Below are 21,891 nucleotides of genomic sequence, written 5' to 3' on the forward strand. Positions count from 1 at the left end.
AAGGTTAAAAGCTAAACATATGGTTCTCCATCAAATGCCTACAAAAACAAGAGAGGCAACAATACTGGCTGTAAGATCCACTCACCAGAACCACCGCCGCTCTCCTTGTTTGGCACTGCACTTGTGGCTGGGGGCAGATGGTGGGCTTGGGTTGGATGTTCTGCCCCACTGGTGGCTGTATTAGATGTATTTTTGTCCCACATGTTCACATTCTTGTATTTGTACTGATTTGGATCTCCCCAGGCCGCAGTTCCATCATCTATTTCCATTTTGCGTCGGATGGACTCCGGAGAAGGCTCTTCCCAACCAGTCGGTTCCTCTTCTTTTGTTGGGGTTGCCAGGGGTCCACCTAACCAGCCTGATGGTTTATTGTTGGCTGGCTGAGCCCCCCATGACCCAGTCTCTGGCTTCTTTCCCCATTCTGAGGAGTTATTGGATTGCAGATGATCGTTCTCCATCTGAGATGGACCACATTTGGAAGCATCTCCACCTCCAACTTGGCTCATCTTGGCTGGCTCTCCCCATCCCTGGCTTGCATTTGCTTTAGATGTTTCAGCCCAACCAGAATTATTATTGGTGTTCACGCTGCCCCAGGAGTTGGATCTTGTATCTCCCCATCCAGAGCCAGATTTGTCGCTGTCACTGCTAGAACTAGACTTTGTTGCCCCCCAATGATTACTTTTGGAATTTTCTCCCCAGCCATCATTGCTGTGCCCACCCCAACCTTGTTTGACCTTTTGTGCATCGTTCCAAGTGGATTTGTCCTCTTTACTGTTCCCCCATGATTGATTGCTTTTGACCGTTCCAGTAGTAGCAGCAAATTGATCCCCCCATTCCCCTTGGCTTACTGAGCCTTTGGCATCACCCCACCCTGTAGCAGGCTTTGGATCTCCCCACCCAGATACTGATGAGGTATCATTGCTATTAGGGTTGGGTTTCTCTACCCATCCCCCTGAGTTAGAAGTCTTTGACACAGAGGCCCCCCAAGCTTCTGTTCCATTGTCAGTCTTTCTGTCGCTCCTAGGCGAAGCAGCTTGAATGTCCCAGGCAGTGTTCTGTTTAATAGGAGTCTGTCCCCAGCCAGTGTTGCACAAGACCCGAGGGTCCAGGTCACCTTTATTTACAATACTTTGGAGTAATGTTTGTTGGTCCACTTTCCTTCTGTCTACAGGCCGAAGCCCACCACTCTGCTCGCTCTGGCTTCCAGTGCTGTCTACGCTACCTTCGCTTTCCCCTGTACCTGTACTTTTGGCCCATACATTACTTGTCTCATTGCCCCTAGACCCTGTTGGATTTTGCCCTGCATTCTCTTCCTCGCCAGATTTCCAGGTGTTTGATGCTTTTCTGCTGTTTTCTGTGGTCTCCCCCTCATTGGAATGCTGAATATTAGGTTTGTTCCAATCTCCATTTGCTATATTAGTGCCAGTGTTTTGTGCTGGGTTTCCCCATCCTCTTCCACCAGAAGTCCCTCCATTTTCGCTTCCCCAATGCATATTTTGGGAGTTTACAGTCCCTGACTCCCATAAGCCTCCTTTATTCCCATTGATTTTAAAGTTTGGGCCGTTGGGCCCGTTCATAGCCGGCTGCATTATTGTCGCATTCACAGTGTCGCCATTAGCTTGCCCTTTAGGGACTGAACTTTTATCTCCGGAGTAATTCGCGCCGGAGGTACCCCATGTAGTACCGTATGATCCGCCGTTTGTTTCCTCACCATTGCTTAGGTGAGGAATGGAAGTGCCATTTGTAACTGAAGGGGTGTGAAGTGGAGAATGATTCATGTTGCTCACACTCCAAGCCCCATGCCCTGTAGAATGAGGCAGTTCATTTGTCTGCATTAAACCAGCAGAGTTTGGTAAACTAGAGGTCATAAAGTTAGTAGTGTTATTTGGTCCAGTCATTTCAGTGTTAAGGTTTTGAGGTTGTCCACTATAAGAAGCCTTCCGTGTACCATTAAGTTCAGAATCGCCATTCTCCTGAATGCCTCCCCAGGAGCCTTGGTTAGAGCTCCCCATCTTAGGGTTAATACTCCGATTGTTAGACACCTGACCTATAGTACTACTTGAAACATTTGTGCCAGAATTATTAGACCCTTTATGGGTATGTCCATTGCTGTCCAAAAGCGGCCAGGCACCGTGGTTGCCATTCATGTTCAAAGTGCTTGGATTCAGAACTCCGTTCACTGAATTGTTGACGGTGCCCCAAGCGTTGATCCTGTTGTGCCTACTGTCTGATTTGCTATCGGGGCCATCTTGGCATGTGCTTATCATGGGTCCATGAGTTACACCCCAAGGCCCATTAATACTTCCATTGCCTGCATTATTGCTGTTGCTGCCGACCAAAAGCTTGCTTTGAGAACTATGCCCAATGCCATTCCTTATGGTATCCATTTCCCCTACGGTGTCTGCAAATGGCACAATGTGGCTTTTTTCCAGCCCACAGTTGGTGGATGATTCAATATCCATACATTCTGATGATAAATCTGGGCTGTTTCCTGTGATAGATGGCCACGCTTCCTTGTCTGTGCCGTCTACAATAACCTTGTCCCAGTTTGTGCCTGAATCGCCGTTAGAAGAGACTGATCCCCAGTGTGAACTTTCATAGTGAGATCCTAGACTACCGTGATTGATATCTGGGAAAACAGAAGCAGAAAACGTAGAGGTCAATATAATCACTGGATATACACTTTTTTTTACCTTTTAATAAAACTGATCACATTACAACAAATATTCGCAGTGTACTTGATGCATTAAAGCCACGGACACCATGAAACCAAACAAGAACCTGGCGTAATTTGCTGAGTAGAAAAGCAAGCAATATAAGACAGAGATCACTACTTCATATTCACTACTGGAAGCAAAGCACTGGCACCCCCTGATAGGGTTACAGGGGCACATGTCCAACCAGGTACTGCTTCTCTGAGGAGATTGCCCGCTGACTGATGTTACTCATCAGCCTCAGCTACTTGGCACAGAAAACAGTACTCCATTATGGTTACGAAAGAGGAGGCAATTTATTTAGGTACTATTTTGGAAAGTCTAGCACTGGTATTGCATAAGTAATAGACTAAGGTAAAATAAGCAGAAAAGTAGCTTTAGTATTTGATTACATAACAAGATGTCTCCTGTAAATTGTAATAAGCAGCTACATCTCTCATGAATATAAAAGTTTTACGGCAAAAGTTTTTAGCAGTTTGGTTCTAAGTATGCACACCCTGACTGATCAGTAGCACACCTCTCTCCCTGCTCTGTTTCTATGTCAGTGAGACGGTTCCTTTAGACTTGCATCAGACGTCCAGCACGGTCTAATACAGAGATGGGAGACAATGAGGACGGACTCTTGCCTCCTCTGAACACTTAGACCCCCAAATGTCTGTATGTCATATCAAGTGTTTTTTTTTCTGGTCTTGATTCTAATTTAAAACAAATGTACCATTAGGTACAGTGCTGATCCCAGTAGCACAGCCTTTTTTTTTTTTTTTTTTTAAACAACTCTGCCCAATTTCCACGCTTGGCACCGTTCTTTTGCCGTGCACCAACCCAGCACGGAGCACTGGGGCAAGCCTGCCACTCTCGAGTGTGATGGTATCCCCTTCAGTGATGCAGCTCCATTAGAATCAACAGAGCCGCATAACAGAGGAGAGGGATATGGGCACACTAGGGGGAGCAGCAGGCCGGCACCCTCGGTGCTCCAAGCTGGTTACTGCAAAAGAACGGTGCCGAGTGTATTAACACCTTTGATTACTATTGTTATTTTTCCTGTCAAAAGTGCCAATTTTAAAGGAAAACCACATACAAGATCAGAATAAAAGCCACACAGTAACCCACCCCCCTCCTAATATTAGCTGTGCAGCTTCAGAGCAGGACACACTTGGACTGACATTTAAAAGGGTATTCCGCTCAAACATAACTTTTGATATGTTGCGGCCCATGGTGAGACTAACAATTTATTCCATACTTTATTTTTTCAGTCTCCTTCCCCCAGTTCTCTATGCTAAAGAAGTTCTTTACATACACACTCTGGCATCTTAAAGAACATGGCGGTCTGCAAAACACATGCATTTTATTCCCACGATTTTCTAATACTGCCATACTCTGTCACCTGTCATAATGCATTAACTTTTGCCACCACCTCGTGATTTAAGAGGAAAACAGCTCTAAATGAAGACAAGGTTAGAGTTTTACTTCCTATCTGTTCTCTGGAAAACCATAAAAAGAATGAAAAAAAAAAAATAAAAAAAAGGAGGGGGGTGGGTGCTGGGACTTCATTTCCCTGGAACGCTCCTGAATGTCTGAATGCGTACCTAAAAAAACATCCAAAGAGCTCCTAGCAACAGGTCTTAATCTGCAGTCGCCAGCTATTCATGTAACAAAACACAGATTCCAGCAGCACTAAATCATTGAGTAAAAATAACCTCATATTGTAAACAGGCGCGGGTGACGCAGGCCGGGGCTGGGGGACGGCAGGGATTCAGCCCGAGCTCAAAACTTTACAGCAAGAAGAAAAAACACATAGGAAAAGGCGGCCATGAGGCAGGGTTTAACCCTTCCATTATGTATCCTACAGCCGCGGCAAGTCACCGCCTGCTACAAGCGTTACTGTTTCACTGCATTTTAGTCTCTTCTGTCAACAGTTTCCATCTAATCTCTAGCTTTATTTTTTTTTTATTTAAATGGGCTATCTAGGATTAGAAAAATGTAGCTGCTTTCTTCCAAAAACAGTGCCACCCCTGTCCTCAGGTTGTGTGTGGCATTACAACCCAGTTCAAGTTTGTAATACCAAGCGCAAACAAGGACAAGAGTGGCGCTGCTTCTAGGGAAAAAAAAGCTGTTGTTTTTCTAACCCTGGATAACCCGTTGAAGTCACATCATAAACAACCAAAAAAAAAAAAAAAAAAGACACAAAAAACCCCAGAACACCTTTCCAAATCCTTCAAGTCTCATGAAATTGACTGGCCGGCTACACTTGTCACTTGTCTTAGGTGTCTAAGTGCTGTTTAAGAAGTGACTGCCAAGAGCATAGCGAGTAAGTGACCAACAAGCCGCCTAGGAGGAAATGCCCAGCCACAGGATGAAGCCCTCCATAATAAGACATGAAATGTATGCACAACTCATAAACCTCGGCTTGTACAAACAGGCCTGACTTCACATAACCCCAGGCAGAATTGCCTCAGAAACATGCACGCACGGAGCCTAGAAGCCATCCCGGAAACTGTAATAACCCACCTGGGGCCAAGTCTGGTTGTCAATACGATCAAAAACATGAGAAATGCAAAGAAATGATTGGGATGATATGTTACGTAGTCATGGGTCAGAGCTACTATATCTACAAGAGATGGCAGCCAAAATACAGGCCAATACACTATATACACTAGGTAGGATGCATGAGCCTTGTCTTCCAGGTGGATATATGAGGGAGATACAGTGGATGATGGTTTTACCTTTAATAGGCAATAAAGCTTATCTATAGACAACGAACGGAAACAGCAGCTGTTAGGGCTGTGTCCGACGACAAGTTTCCAATGATGATCAGCAGAATTGTGAATACAGCTCTGGGGTATAATGTTGCCTATAACCCGAGAAGACTGCATTACATAGCTACATTACTTTAATTTGTAGATTATTCTACATGTATACCAGCACTCCGAAACCTGTAAACCACTACAATTCCCAGCATGCCCTGGACTCAACTGCAAGACATTAATATATCATAAAAATATCTGCAAATCAGTTCTCCTTCAGAAGAGAGAGTACTGTCCCTACAGTCACCTATAGAAGAGGCTAAACATTGGCTCATGGCAGAGCTCCCCGACCAATACAGCACGATGGGAGTTGGTTGTGGAATATTGGCGAAATGTGATGGAGAAATAAGTATTATTTTCCCTTTGTGCTAAAAGGAGCGGATTTATTATTTTATTTTTAGTGAACTATGGTAGAACGTTAGAATCTCGTAAGTTTTGGCCTATGGCTCCACAAAAATCAAGATGGACGCCTCTCATAGGATATAAAACATGAGACTGGTGGCTGCGACAGCTTATTCAGCAGAAAAAAGAAAGACTGAAAAAATCTACAGTACATTTCTATTGATCCAGGTGACACTGAGGTCTCCTAGGACTATCGATTGGATATAGTCCTAGAAAATCTCAGAGTATCCTACCCGGCTCTTCTGTGCAATTGGAGAGCTTTGAAAATAGGACTACTTTTTCCAGGGCAAAACTTATTGATGGCTGTTTTGCTCGCCTCTATTTAAAGGGGTTCTCTGATTGAAACTTGCTTGTCCCCTATCCACAGGAGGAGAAGTAATAGATTGCGGGTGTCTGACCTTCGTACCCCCTGTGATCTCCAGATTGGCCCCTGGCTCCTTTGTTTTGAATACAGCTGTGGGTCGGCACATGACCTGCAGCTCTATTTATTCTCTATAGAAAGAGCCGAATGCTGTACTTGGCTCTCTCAAGGGCAAAAGTAAATTTAATCGCAGAACCCCTCCAAGACTGATTGAAAAGTAGGATCAAGCACACTTAGTATATATATATATATTGACAGCAATGAGTTAGTAAAGAACACTTGCTCCAGGGTTCCCCCACGACACATTAAAGCCGATTGCTGGGGATCCAAGCATCAGGGAACCACATCATAATGTTCTCTTCGAGGAATTCTTCTGGCAAAAAAAATTATAAATTGCCTTTTGTAACTATTATCAGAATGTTAAAGGGGTACTCGAGTAATTTAAACTTTTTGCTATAGGGCTGAGGCTGCAAAAAAAAATTATATGTTCTTACCTGACCACCCTCCCCCGGTGTCCTCCAGCAGTGTCTCTTGGTCACCTGCTGAATGCTTCCACTTCCACTTACAAAACAGACTCACAGCCCACTTAGCCAATTGCTGACTGAAGTGGAACAGCATCTTGACAGGTGATTAGCTGTGCGGGCCCTCACTGCTTAGTCCATTTTGTAGTTGGAGGAGGAAGCGTTTAGTGGGCGACTCGGAGACACTGCAGGAGAACAAGGGAGGAGAGTGGTCAGGTAAGAATATAATATTTTCTATACTGTCCCAGCGCTATTTCAAAAAGTTACTAACTTTACCCAGTGTTGCTTATATTTGGTCTTTGCACAGCACTAGTGAGTACCTCTTTAACACTAGACATGCTCACCTCATTTATGGAAAGGAACAAAACCCACTGTACATACAAGTTTTCATTCACTTACAAGAGTTACACCAGAATCAATTTGCAGACCAATGCTTTGTCAGATGCATACAGAATCATGCAAGCAGGTTACAAGCCACAGGCATCAGGGAGACTGCTAGCACACAGGGCACATAGATGGCCAAGCAGTAATTTAAAGGGGTTATCCAGCGCTACAAAAACATGGCCACTTTCCCCCTACTGTTGTCTCCAGTTTGGGTGGGGTTTTGAAACTCAGTTACATTGAAGTAAATGGAGTTTAATTGCAAACCACACCTGAACTGGAGACAACAGTAGGGGGAAAAGTGGCCATGTTTTTGTAGCGCTGGATAACCCCTTTAACAACAAGCAAGAAGCGAACAAAAAAAAAAAAAAAATAATTAGGCTTGAAAAACAAAAATTCACCTAGCTGATTAGGGGAGTGGCTGACCAAATCCCGAATGGGAGGCATGCCTACAGGAAAGCAAGAAATTAAAACAAAATGTTATTTTTTTTATCCAATCTGTCCAAGTGATACAACTACTGTCAATCCTAACCATGTAAGAGGTAGAGAGCTAAGGATTACATTACAGCGGCGGATGCGGGAGCCTATTGGGTTACCAGGTCGCTTACCACATAGGACAATCGGCAGCAAATACATTTATTATACCCCGGAGGAGTAGGAGGAGCTTCATGCGCAAAATAAGACATAAACAAATTCTGTATGAATTATTAAAGGGGTATTCCCATCACGTTATGATTGATGGGGTCCCAGAGGATTCTGGAGAAAGAAGAGGTCACAGCATCGACTCAATGCTGCATTCCCTTGATAGTCTTTGTATGCGCAGTGGCGCCCCAATCCCGAGAAGGAAGGAGCTGCAGCGGCACCGCTTTACTATTTCATCCTCATCTTAGCTTTACACTGGCCATCCAGCTGTACAGACAGCTGCATCTGATCCCCATGACTTCAATGTGATGCAATTCCTTGCACATCCTGGTGGTCAGGGTGGCACTATGCAAAGAAAACAGTGAGTGACATGGATGCAATACTAAACTGGCACTGCAGCCCCTTCATTCTGAAGATCGGGGAAAGTCCCTGGATTCATATCCTAGCAAGATGGTGAAGCAACTTTTAGCATTGCACGCCCACTTACCTGACCGAAAGTCTTTAGTAGTAGAAGTTTGTGCTAATCGATTACTAATGTTGTACAATAGTAATCCTAAATGTTAAGTGTATAAAAATTGCTTTGGGCTAAATGCCTTATTGTTGTCATTACTACTGTAGACATCTTTAGTTTCCCATTTGTTTGGTCAATATTTTACGGTTTTCAAGATCTCTGCCATCAGTCATTCACTGTATGTGGACTCATTCAATCCATTGGTACTTGGAAGTAAGTAATTCCTTTTGAATGACTGCAAGGACAGATCTTGAAATTCAGGAGGACATAACATATTTTTTCACTAGACTAAGATTGTCAATCACTAAAAAGGGAAATTCTGGTTTCAGCAAACATCTTTATTTGCTGAAACTGGAAAATCCCTGTAAGGTCTGATGAGACAAGTATGGCAGCATGCCAAAGTGTGACCAGTCAAGCATATATACTATCCCCTTATTACGGTATAAATCTGTGTACCTCTGCCTGTGGATCTCCAGCTGTTACATAACTACCACTCCCATCATGCCATATAAGCCTGTAGTGCATGAGATAAAGTTGGGGGTTACAGGCTGGGAAACACTGGTGTAGAAGCAATGAAGTAATAGAAGAAAAAAAAATTAAAAAAAGAAAAATAACCCTGGCAATCTAGGAACAGGAAACCAACCTACCCTCAAGACTACGAGTTTCTATAATCTATCAAACTCCATAGCCAGATGAAAAAAAAGGCTTTCCTAAATCCATTCCTATCCACTGAAGTGGATGAGATGCGGATTATTTCAGTTTTCGCCCACTACAGGAATTATGTGCCAAGCCCACAGCCTATACATTATTAACGTGTTCCGTAAACAACCTACACTAAGCTTCACGTATATGGACATTCTCAGCTCTACCACTCTTGTAATGAGAAATGAATTTCCAGTAAAAAGCCAAACATTTCATATTCTTCAGACTTTAAACTTAATTTTCCTTTGGGAAACGCTAAAGTTTCCTGTCAGTCCGTTAAACCACAAGCAACTCCCTAACCATAGTCTATGGCTGAGCGTTATAACAAAGGCACAAAAGGCCTGATCGGGCTCAAACCCCCTCCCCCATGAAAAACATGTTAAGCATTCTCAGAATGTATGTTTATTACTTCACTGTTTTATACAACTATTCAATACTGGCTAGAGATTGTAAGGGAAATTTCTCTTAAAGTGACACTGTCACCCCCTTTTTGCATTATGACATCTCTACACAGGTGTAAAGGTTAAATTTAGCAGTTTTCATACCTTATATTATACGTCATGTTGCTTGTTCCAGTAAAAATTGATCTTTTATCATCTGTGGATTGGCACACCTGGGCGGGGGGCTTCACGGTCGAAGCACCGCTTAGCCACGGCCCTCCTTGACGTCATCTGTGCATAGGCCAATCTAGTGGGGCTGGGGCGGCCTATGTGCAAATGATGTCACAGAGGGGTGGGGCTAAATGGCGCTTCGTCCGTGAAGCCCCGCCTAGGTATCCCAATCCGCAGATGATAAAAGATCACTTTTTACTGGAACAAACACCATGATGTACGATATAAAATAAGGTATGAAAACAGCAAAATTTACCCTTTACACCTGTGTAGAGAAGTCTGAATGCAAAAAGGGGTTGAGTGTGTCACTTTAAGCCATCCATCCATTAGGTAAAGGTTAACCGAACCTGACTATTTCCAAAAGACCAACTTCCCATTTAATGTGTATGAGGGCTTATTAGAGAAGGAGCGGGTTAGTTGGATTTCAACTGCCCAGTATTTTTGTTCTCAGGGGGATAAGGAGCCACTAGACGTGCCTGGCAGTGGCCATCTCAACACTCCCCATTAAGAACACATGCATGCTCAGCTGAGTGTAAGGATAGAGCAGATCAGAAGAGAGAGAAGTCATCTATTTAAAATTTACGTGTATGGCTAGCCTAAGGCCTGATTCACACGTCCACAATGTGGTCCATTATTGCAGACTGCGCTATGGATGTGCATCCGTAGTGCTCTGCTATTCAAGGACAACAGCACTGAAGATAAAGGTCCGTGCTGCAATTGTGTGTCTGCACTAGGAGCATATTTGTGTCACGCATCACAGCCCCGTAAACACATAGGGACATATGGGTCCTAATAAATTTGAAAAGTGTGAATATCATCACTTAGTATTTCGGGGCAACTTCTGAACCATAAAATGGCTGTTAAAATTACCATTTTATAGTTCTAAAGAATTCAGATTTCGTTTTTACTATATAGAGCTCTGTTAAAAAGTAAAACAGCTGTCTTTGGTTCGGCCATTTTCTGGCCCATTTATGGCCCAACACCGCCATTTTGTGGGCCATAAACAGCCTAAATGAAAATATGCTACAACTCCCCTCAAAAATAAAAGTTAAAATGCAACTAGAAAAAAAAAAAAAAAAAAAAAAGGCTGAACAAACAGTTGTAATTTCATTTAATAAAAACAAAGAAAAGAAAGAAAACTTCAAGCCATTCAATTACACCTAAAAAGAACCTGTGTGTAAAGTGATTATAGCCCCCCAATATCTAAAAGGTCCAGTCAACCTGAATATTTTACTATACATGGTGCAAGGCAGTAAGGCGGGGTAGACTACCACAGAAGACAACCCCAGCCCTTGCCATGTCAGACGCGTGGAACCCCTCTGGGCCTAATAGTGATAACCAGCTTTATGACTGACCCCCCAGACAGGTCTGTAAAAGGTGGCAAATGACAGACCTAGCTGGAAACATCATAATGTAATATATGCAGGGAATGCATTCATTTAACAAACTAAAACAAACCTCGGGGTTAGGGTAGTATTACACGGGCCGATTCGGCCGATTATCGTTCCGTGTAATAGTACCCTTACTTTTCCTAAAGAAATCTGAATACCCAATGCAAATATTGAAGCCACATGAACGCCATCTTTGTCTCTACTCATTATGACACATTACTTTAAAACTTCTCAATGAAGAACAGACTCAAGTAAATATATACAATGGGTGTTGTCAGCATTATATGCTTGTGCTTTATTACCTGGCAGATTTTCAGTCGATGTGTGCTCCGGACACACTACAGTGCTGCTTTCTGACTCTTGGTTTAATACTTTAGTGGCTAAACCCAGACTGGCTGCTATTCCGGGAATCTGTTGCCCACGCTTCACAGAAGGCTTCTGTTCCTGGTGCCGGAATCGCGGTGGTACTTCACGGGGAGGAAAACGCGACACCAGTTGCTGCTGCTGTGGACTGAGTGCTGTGGGCCGCTTGGCATTATTATTCTGAATGCTGGTTACGGTGGAAATGCCACTGTTCCCATTGACAGGCTGAGGCTGGCTTAGTATTTGTTCTGGCACTGCGTGGTAAATAGACGAGAAAGGATAGACCGTTAGTTATCATAATACACAAATATAAGACTGCTAAAAATAGTGGTCACCAACCTGCTGCTTTCCAGCTATTGCAAAACTAAACCCCCCATCATGGAGAGCACTGAAATAGAGCTCCAACACGTGGATGCCCAAAAAACAGAGAGCATGATGGGAGGTGCATTTTTTGCAATAGCTGGAGAGCCACAGGTTAAGTAATGTTGTTTTATTTGTCCCATGGTATGCGTTAGGTCTTAAAACGTGTATTTTCTTATAAAACAGTACAAGATATTAACTTGTGTTCTTCCTACATATTAGGTTGCATTTCCTAAATATTAAATAGCCATTCCCCCTGTGATAACATAGATAACATAAAACTTACACAGGTACAATGAACTTTTACCAAAACGCATCCACCATCACATACGACGTAGTCATGGCCGAAAAGTGTGTATATAAATGGCCGAAGGCTGTGTGTTCATCCCCAACCGGAGAACACTGCAGCAAAACAGAGGCTGAATGCAGTCATGGGTGTAAACAACTCGGAGAGAACGCCACAGACACAAAACAAAGAGGCAGCGCCACACAAACAAACAATCACAGGCTGGAGGAGGGCACCGCTACCCACAATACAGTGTGGCGGGCGAGAACCTATAGCCTCTCACTATTGCTGATCAGACTTCACCCCGGTCACCTCAGGGCCATGGCGACAATTTCACAGCCGAGTGCAGGTCTCCAAAATGAAGTGTCAGGATCCGCCCCTCAGTAAGCAAAATGTATAAGAGAAGAGCAATTTCCATCTGGTACATCAAATCCACAGCTTGGCTTCATGTGCTTTAATGCTATGGTCTCATGCTGCAACCGCACAAAGGAGATTTCTCTATATGTAAATGAACATTAACTGCTAAACAATAAAAGCAGTGGCATGTACTACATCCCTCATCATCCAAATACAGACAAGGCAACATGAATAAGCAATAGCAAAAAAAAATGTATACTCACTGAATGAGGCAGCCCACCCTGACCCCTAAACACTTCCCCAAGTGCAATTTAATCATTCTCATATTATATATATATATATATATATATATATATATATATATATATATACAATCACACACACACCCCTACCTTTTAGGGTCATTTGTAGTATCCAGGGCTGTGGTAGCCTGCATCTAGACTAGTGGCTGCTATATGCTAACACTGCTTTAGGATCAGGATTTTATCCCTACAAATGCAAGTCAACGCCCAAAAAATTCTGGCAGTATCACAGGCCCCCGCTTTCCTCGTGAAACCGAACATGACAAGCCCAATGCTGTATGCATATAGAACCACCATGGACCTATGCTTTATATACTTCTAACATCTGCACACTACAACTCTCAGCAGGTCCTGAATGGTACAGGGTACAGCTCTAAAACCAGTGATCTGCAAGATGCAGCTCCCAGACTGTTGGGGCATGCTGGGAGTTGTAGTTATAAAGTCACAGCTGCTGTAAGCCATGTGCAGGGCTGTGGGTAAACAACAAACTTTGTAAAGGCTGTGAATGACTTGCAGCTAGTTGGAGCCATATCCAGCCAGTAATAAGTCACTGGCCAGGCATGTACACAGCACAAACTTATCTGCAGGAACAGAGCGGCATCACTCCAGACTGCTCTGCCATCTCTAGGAGCCATGTATCTGCATGTAATCCTTATTTCACTGCAAAAACAAACAGCCTAAAGCTCCGCCATTCAGCGCAGGCACACAAATCTACAACACAAGCAAAAATCTCGCCTGTTCAGCCTGGCAAATCCCCACAACAAGCAGTGAGCGGCTCCCCTGGGGTGCGTCCTATGTTGCCAGACGTGCCAGTAAAGCTTTACCTTATGCAAAGTACAACATTAGCTGGCATACTGTTACGCACATCAGCGGCCTTTGTTAATAATTACGGTGGGGGCTGCCAATGGCGCCCTTCTTAAAAATGACGCTTATAGACATAAAGGAAGCGGTGGCAGCGGCCGCCTACGGTGGCCATTGCTCGCAGTGTCTCCTGCCAAAGGCTTTAGTGCATTTACTTTGGTCTGGAAAGCAGCGCAAGCACAGAGACAATATAAAAAAAAACGGATCGGACACAGACAGCAGACACAAACCTGATGGAAATCCAAAAAGGAAGCCTCTAAGACCCTGAGCGAAGAGCGGCGATCCAGGGAAAGACGTTTCCAACTCCTGTTGCTTTCCCACTCTGCAGATTTCATGAGAAAATGGAGGAGAAGCATGGTGTCATTTTACTCCTGTGAAAGCCCTGTTTGCCAACTCCTCCTGACGGAGGGGCCCGTTCGGACAAACTCTCCCTCCCTTCTAATAAATAACGGCAGCTGTCTGAGCATTAATACTGGTGGTAAAAACAGCTCTATCAGGGAGGCTACGGGCACAAGCCGCCACCGCAGACCAGGCTGTGCCGTAATGCAAAAAAAAAAAAAAAAAAAAAAAAGGGGGGGGGGGGCTGACAGCTCCGGAATGCTGAAGGGCACACACCGGGGAAGTCTGGCTTAAGAGCAGACACCACACGTATCGTGCTGCTGCACTAGAAAATTCACTGCAAAAAAAAAAAAAAACACAACACTGTCTGCAGCCCCTGGTCCGAGCTATCCGCTCCGCTCTGGAAAATATCTTCAGTGAATGCCAAGCGATTAACTCACTGAAGCCAGAACTGCAGAGCCTGGCTACAGGCGGCCATTGTCATGGATGTCGAGCGCTTCAGACCCATTTCCCGCACACCGCAGGGAGGATTTAACCCCTAAGTCAAGCATCTCAGTGCAGAGCGCAGCACGGGACGCTACCGGCAACGCTCATAATCCTCACAAAATACCAAAATGGTCCAGGAGGCGATTACCTAGCAGCTCAGACAGACGAGCCGATTCATAGGAAGACAAAAGCCCAACAATTCAAAATGCAGCAAGTTATTACTACTTTCAGAAGCATAGCCAATAATACTTTAAATTCACATAGCCTGCCGGGCGGATGTACTATCAAACATTTACATTACATGTATCTCTAGATACTCTTACATGGCTTTTTTAGCCAACACAATCCAACCTTATGTTACAAGATGTACCAAAAATCTAGTTTTCTGACTTTAGCTGTGATGGTCTACCCTGATGAGACATCAATATCAGACCAAACTCGCTACTCTCAGGATCAGGTGACCAAAGGAACGGCAGCGCTATGCACAGCGCTGTACATTTTATAGTGGTGACACACCGTACTGCAGCTTTGTCTCATTCGAGTGGCTGAAATACCAGACACAGCCACCACCAGATGTATAGCGCTGTGCCTGGTACACACTGAAGAGGACACAGCGCTCGCCGTCACTAAAAATAAGTGACTAGATATTTAAAAGCCACGCCATCAATATTAAAGTGCTGGAAAATCCCCTTTAAATAACCAAAAAGTCTAATGACTAATGCCCACATCCATACAAGAAGCAGTAATACAGGAGGCACACAGGTCTGTGGAGCTTTCCTACACCTCCGTATGGGCATATGTTATGCCCAAACACACATAAGCTTATCCTGAGCTATTCTTCCCCAGTACTGCTTCTACCTCAGTAACATGATATTGCATAGAAACATCATAAGATCAATCTACTGAGTCAGTGTTTTACAACCTGTGGCTTTCCAGGTATTGCAGAACTACAACTCACTGCATGCCAAAGGTTGTAAGATTATGCTGGGAGTTGTGGTTTTCTAACAGTTGAGGTGCGACAGGTTGGATATTCCTTTAACAGGCCATCTATTCCTCTGTCCTATGTCCTAGACATTGACCACCTCCTTTGGGAGGACCTCTCTTTTATCCCTGAAATGTTGGGCGGTCCCATTAGATCTCACTGTCACCGACTCCACGTTTATGCACAAGAGAGGGGGAAAGACGGCGGCTTCTACACAGGCCCGATGCAAGAGTCCCAAAACATTGGATGATCCAGTGATAGGACTTTCCCTGCCAGTCCCTGCCGTTTCCTCTTATCTAGTTTTATCAGGTTATTTTTCTAAGGGAAAAAAAAAAAATCATGGTTTGTTTTTGCATTGGGGTTGCCAAACAAAGGAGGAGGAGTAGGAAGGAAAACCTTATTTCCTTATTTTGTCTTCCGAGATCTCATTTTCTTGCTTAACTACCCGATTTCCTAATTGACCCTTAAGCGACCGACATCAGCTGTGTGATACATAAGATGGTAATCCAGGCAGGGGGCTCGGAACATGTTAGAAGCCAACTCTGCTCTGGCAGTAAGACAGAGCTTCCTAAAGTAGTATTTCCCAACCTGCACTCCAACTGTGGCAAAACTAAAACGTCCAGCACACCCCTGGCAGCAGAAGGCAGTCAGGGCTTGCTGGGATTTGTAGTTTTGCAGGTGGAGTGCAGCAGGTTTGGGAACACTGTGCTAAAAAAGTAGCCAGCAGCAAGTGAACAAGCAATACTAATCTCTTGCTTTAAAGTGTCACTGTTGGTTTTTTTTTTTTTTTTTTTTTTTGCAGAAATCAATAGTCCAGGTGATTTTAAGAAAATTTGTAATTGCATTTATTAGGCAAATCTGCCATTATCTGCATTCAAAAAGCCTTTTCCCAGGTCCCCCCCCCCTTCTCCTCTCCTTTCTGTCATTCTCTGCTGATTATCAGGAAATCGACTCTTACATCAGTCGGGCCCTGTCTGTTTTATGGAGAGGGGAGGGGGGGGGGGGGAGAAGATAAGTCGCCAGCAGAGAGCAGAGAACAAAGGATTACACAGCAGGAGCTGTGTGAAAGCCTTATTCAGAGGTCAGAGAGGTCTGTGCTGACTTCAGAAGAGACATCCCGGTGATGTAGCTGTAATTAACACTTTGTTGTCCTGTTTTGGTGCCTCATCTCCCTCCACCCCTCCCCTCTCCATAGAGAACAATGAAGACAGGGGGGAGAGCTTCAAATTGCTTTTTCATGATAAAAATGCATTTTTCAGCTAATAAACCCAAAAAAACAAAAAGTGTCTAAAAATTGCCTGTACTATTGATTTCTGCAAAAAAAAAAACAAAAAAAAACGACTGACACTAACTCTTATAAGCTTCAATGGTGAGGGCAGCTTGATACTTGTGTACATGCAGCTTTAATAGTTTGTCATGTGGCTACTTCCCTCTAGAACGCCAAGTGCTGAAACTTAGAATGTGCTTGTACTTCTTCAGAAAGCAAGTCTCAGTTTTAGCTCCTAAGGATTAACAGCTCCTGTAGTTTACAGCGTTCAGATCTCATATATCCAAGGGACGCGGAGATGCAAGAGTGGAAACACATTATTGCAGTAACATCCTGTACAGACATTTATCTGCATGAGGCACATTTACCCGGTCAGCAACAAATCAGCCCGACTCCCAAACTGAAGGCTAGCAGGACAATGGCCAGCCGTGGCGTTCTTTACTCCATTAACAAAAGGCTGACAATAGAAAACTTCCCACTCCCAGAGGAGTCTACCAAGAAGTTTGTTTAGTCCAAACCTTACAGGAAGATGACGAGAGAAGTCGGAGAGATAAGCAGCGCCGAGATCCTGAAGCCTAAAGCTGGAAGTGAACAGCTCCAACAGGCGAAAGCTAACCTTCCTGATCCCTATATACAAAACATACAAATCAGGGTTGGGGAACCTTCGGCCTTCAGTTGTTGCAAAACTACAATTCCCATCATGCCTGGACAGCCAAAGCTTTAGCTTTGGCTGTCCAGGCATGATGGGAATTGTAGTTTTGCAACAACTGAAGGGCCGAAAGTTCACCATCCCTGATAAAAACACTACATATAAACATTGAATATATGGGAGCTCAGCTCAATTGGGAAAGGGGAGAAAGACGCTGCCAGACACCCCTTTCTGCACATTATTTGGTTTAAAAACATAAGGCCTGGGCATGCTGAATGCCTCATTCTATCCCCAGACATCTGTTGTAAGGGTTAAGTAAGGAGGACCCCATATATATATTAGATGATCTTTGGGACATTATACACTGCTAGCTTTACTTTGTGCCAAATTTTCAACAATAGTCAGAGCAAAACCACTTGTGTCAAATTCTACAAACAAGTTAAAAGGAGTTATCCAGGATTAGCAGAACATAGTGTCTTTCTTTCAAAAACAGCGCTACCTGTCTTTAGTGTGTGGTATTGAAGCTCTGTTCCACTGAAGAGAACAGAACTCATATGTAATACCATACCCAGAAGAGAGGTGGTGCCGTTTCAGAAATAAAGCAAATCTGGCTGATCGGTGCATTATAGATTGTTATATACAGTGGTGGCAATTAATATGGCAAAGGGTGAGAGGCGACCGCTGGAGAAATACAGAATGGGAATGCTACTGTAACAAAAGGGAAGTAAAAGAAAATGCAGTGTGCACCTGTCCTAAGCACTGAAGTATACAGATATATACATCCATATATTTCCATGCAGACACAGCACAATAGTAGTTATGTGTGGAGAATGAGACACTGCTTTGCATTATATATGGTTGGTTAACACTGCAACTGGATATTACTATGTATTACACAATCAGGCATGGTTCTGATTTACTGCAAGCTCTTACTACTGAAACTAAAAGCAATCTGTCATCTGCAGCAGAGGTTTACCCAGGGGCTAAAGCTTTTCAGAGAGTCAAATGGTGCAACTGAGATAACACTGAACAGGATGATACTAGTCATACATGTGTTATTACAAAATATCTCATGGGCTATCAAAGCAAACCAAGTATAACAGTCAGCATAGGAAGCTCACACTCCAGGTCCAGGCCCTCACAACACGCTGTCCCAGGCTCATTCACCATTGTACAAATAAGCTGACCACAGAGATGATGATACATCAGACATTACAACCACTGAATGGGATTGTTATTTTCAAATCAATTACTAGAGAATCATATGAAACGCTTGACATTTGCAGATACAATACAAACACATTATGAATGGTAAAAAACGCAAACAATGCTTGTTAGTCCTTTAAAGTATATAGACATAATTGACGAGACTACATTTGTAAACGTTTGACTTTACTTATCCTGTACTGATCCCGAGTTAGATCCTGTATTATACTCCAGAGCTGCACTCACTATTCTGCTGGTGGGGTCACTGTGTACATACATTAATTATCCTGTACTGATCCTGAGTTACATCCTGTATTATACTCCACAGCTGCGCTCACTATTCTGCTGGTGGGGTCACTGTGTACATACATTACTTGTCCTGTACTGCTCTACTACAGGGGTTGTGTAACATTAAAAAAAAAGGTTTCTGCCTTCTTAAGCAGCACCAGACCTGCCCACAAGTTGCGTTATATACTGAAATAAAAAGACTGCAATACCACACACATCCTGAGAACAGATGAGGTGCTGCCTCTGGAAACGTCAATGTTTTATTACTTCGTACAACCTCTTTAAATAGAAGTGGACTGTGAATTAGAGGATAGCTAATTTAAAGGTTTGGCTGCATGCAAACAAGATCACTCTGCATTTAAGTGCTGAGCGATCAGGACTGCGTGAACCCAAAGTTACTGTCAGATCACTCATCTATACTGTGAATATAACTCCTTTATGTGTATGCAAACTGTAAAACAGCCTAAACATTAAGTAATCCACATATGGATAAAAACATTGTCAAAAACTATAAAAATAATAATAAATACACCTGCACCAAAACAGGGCTTACCTTTGTTTTTTTGATCAGAGGCCTGAAACAAAAACAATAGTAGTTAAAACAGTAGTTACATGTATACAGTGTTTGTTGCTGATTTAAAGTTGCAGATTTTATGTCGTGTAAATCAGTGTAAATATTTAATGGAACACAGCATAAAATCCACAGCAAACATGGTAGATGTGAACATAGCCTTAGACATTGTAGAGCTCATTTACATGGAAATGCATGAAACACTGTTAGGCAGACACTGCCACCACACCATGTCAGAGAGGGTTGTTCTCCTGGAAGAGTAAGGAGAAGAGATGCTTGAGTCCGAATGTTCGGCATTTGATTACTGGTGGCTGAAGTTGTTGGATGCAGCCCTAGGGAGTCCTGGAAAACATGGAAACAGCCCCATGTCATAGACTGTATCTAGGTTTTTCTGGACTCCCTAAGACTGCATTCAACTTCTTCAGCCACCGGTATTCCAATGACAACTGGTTAGACACAAGCATGCCCGCGCTGCGCTTACCTCTAGTGAGGAGCATTACTGCTGTTTAGTGACTGCTGTAGTGAGACTGCCAGGCAGCAATGCTTATTGTACCTGTACTTATTGCTACAAGACACTGGTGGTGCTGCCAATAACGCTGATCAGTGATTGAGATCATTTTCCGCAATCACACCGATAAGTTATCAATGCCCAAATCAAGAGTTTATTGACCCCAGTAAATGGGTCATCAAATACATTACACATGGCCACTTTCCCCCTACTCTTGTCTCCAGGTTGGGTGCAGGTTTTGAAACTCAGTTCCATTGAAGTAAATGGAGCTTAATTGCAAACCGCACCTGAACTGGAGACAACAGTAGGGGGAAAAGTGGCCATTTTTTGTAGCGCTGGATAAGCCCTTTAACAAAGAGGTGTGCATCACAGTTAATGGCAGTCACAACTGCAGAGGGGAAATCACTGTTACCTTTTTAGAGGCGGCTTCCTTCTTCTTCTTATCGTTCCTTCGGTTTTTCTTTTCTTCCATTAACTGTACTTCCTCCTCCTGCGTGGTGCCCCTAGAGCAAACAAAACAAGCGTCACACAAACCGCACACAAGGGGACAAAAAAGATTGACAGACATTACAGTAAATTTACTATGGTGAAGTGGTCCCTAACACTTTTCCCCCCACTGGAAAACTACGAACCCCGTTATACCCAGACAGCCTTGGGAATCACTGCATTAGATTACAGATAACTTTGCAGAACACTGCTGTCTTGACATGCTGGGAGTTGTAACTTTGCAACAAGAGACACAGGTTGGACGTCACTGTTGGCTCTGTTCACACGGAGTAAAACTGGCGGAATTCGGTAGCGGAGAATCCTGCCAGTCTCTGTGTAATAATAGTAGTCTATGGGAGGCTTGTGCGCCTACTCTCTGCGCTGAAGAATCGACATGTCCATTCTTTAGCGTAGAGAGAGGAGGCGTGCGCCAGCCTCCCATAGACTACCATTAGGACATGGAGGCCAGTTTTACTTCATGTGAACAGAGCCTCATATTCTAAAACTACCATGATTTAGATCAGGAATGGGGAACCTTCGGCCCTCCAGCTGTTGCAAAACTACAATTCCCATCTAGCCTGGACAGCCAAAGCGAAGAATTGTAGTTTTGCAACAGCTGGAGGGCCGAAGGTTCCCCATCCCTGATTTAGATAGAATGTGAGTTTTCTAGTCTGTGGCGATCAGGTATTGGTAGTGATGTACCTGCCATACACATCCCCTTCATTCCAATAACTGGACAACTGGTAATGCATGTAAGGGCCAGGTCTGTCAGTATGGGAGGTGTGCTTATAAGGTGGCACCCAGATGTTTAGAAGTTATACCATTCCCTAGACAGTCTAATTCAGTCATGTCAAACTCTGGCACGTGGGCCAAATCTGGCCCGCAGGGTCATCACTTTTGGCCCGCCAGGCAATTCAGAGTTTGAATTACATCTGGCCCTCCATTAGATTATAACATGGGTGGTCCGGACAGCCGATTGGACCACCCATATTATAATCTGGCTTAGCCTGTGGCCTAGGAGTATGTGAGCGGTGTCCTAGCGCCGGCAGCGCAGTGATGTCATCACACATGTCCTGCCTTTGGGGGTCGCAGAAAAGGGCGAGTCCAAGCTAATGGGACAACCTGTCACCCTTGGACGGCCCCCCGAACCCACCCCCTACCCCTGGATACTGCAGGACCGGCATGAGGAGTGGAACCGGCAGGATGGGGTAAGTATGGTGGGCCATCCACAGATGACGGGTTTCCTTCTACAACTGTTCTTGGTGCTAACTACTATATAAGAGACTATGGGGCAGGGCTGGTTACTATATGAGACTACAGAGAAGGGCTGGCTACTATATAAGAGACTATGGGGGAGGGCTGGTTACTATATGATACTACAGGGGAGGGCTGGCTTCTATAAAAGACTATGGGGGAGGGCTGGCTACTATATAAGAGACTATAGGGGAAGGGCTAGCTACTGTATGAGATTGGGGAGGACTGGCTACTATATGATACTACAGGGGAGGGCTGGCTTCTATAAAAGACTATGGGGGAGGGC

The 21,891-nt window shown here is 43.9% G+C and overlaps 1 protein-coding gene across 6 annotated transcripts in view; it reads right to left on the reverse strand.

The window, feature by feature from the left end:
• TNRC6A (trinucleotide repeat containing adaptor 6A) overlaps positions 1-21,891 on the reverse strand; it is an 89,990-nt gene that overhangs the window by 15,195 nt on the left and 52,904 nt on the right. For 4 of the 6 annotated variants that reach the window (XM_069983983.1, XM_069983981.1, XM_069983978.1 and 1 more), the window contains 5 exons: positions 20,278-20,368; positions 19,340-19,361; positions 11,343-11,657; positions 7,585-7,632; positions 86-2,629 (listed from right to left, as the gene is read on the reverse strand). In XM_069983983.1, coding sequence (XP_069840084.1) covers positions 86-2,629; positions 7,585-7,632; positions 11,343-11,657; positions 19,340-19,361; positions 20,278-20,337 — 2,989 coding nt within the window. In that variant the 5' untranslated portion in view covers positions 20,338-20,368. Of the gene's footprint in view, positions 1-85; positions 2,630-7,584; positions 7,633-11,342; positions 11,658-12,798; positions 12,855-19,339; positions 19,362-20,277; positions 20,369-21,891 lie in introns of those variants that run through there. The other 2 variants (XM_069983980.1, XM_069983984.1) reach the window with 2 other exon arrangements.

The sequence above is a fragment of the Dendropsophus ebraccatus genome, chromosome 9, assembly GCF_027789765.1.
Source record: "Dendropsophus ebraccatus isolate aDenEbr1 chromosome 9, aDenEbr1.pat, whole genome shotgun sequence".
Classification (NCBI taxonomy): Eukaryota; Metazoa; Chordata; class Amphibia; order Anura; family Hylidae; genus Dendropsophus; species Dendropsophus ebraccatus.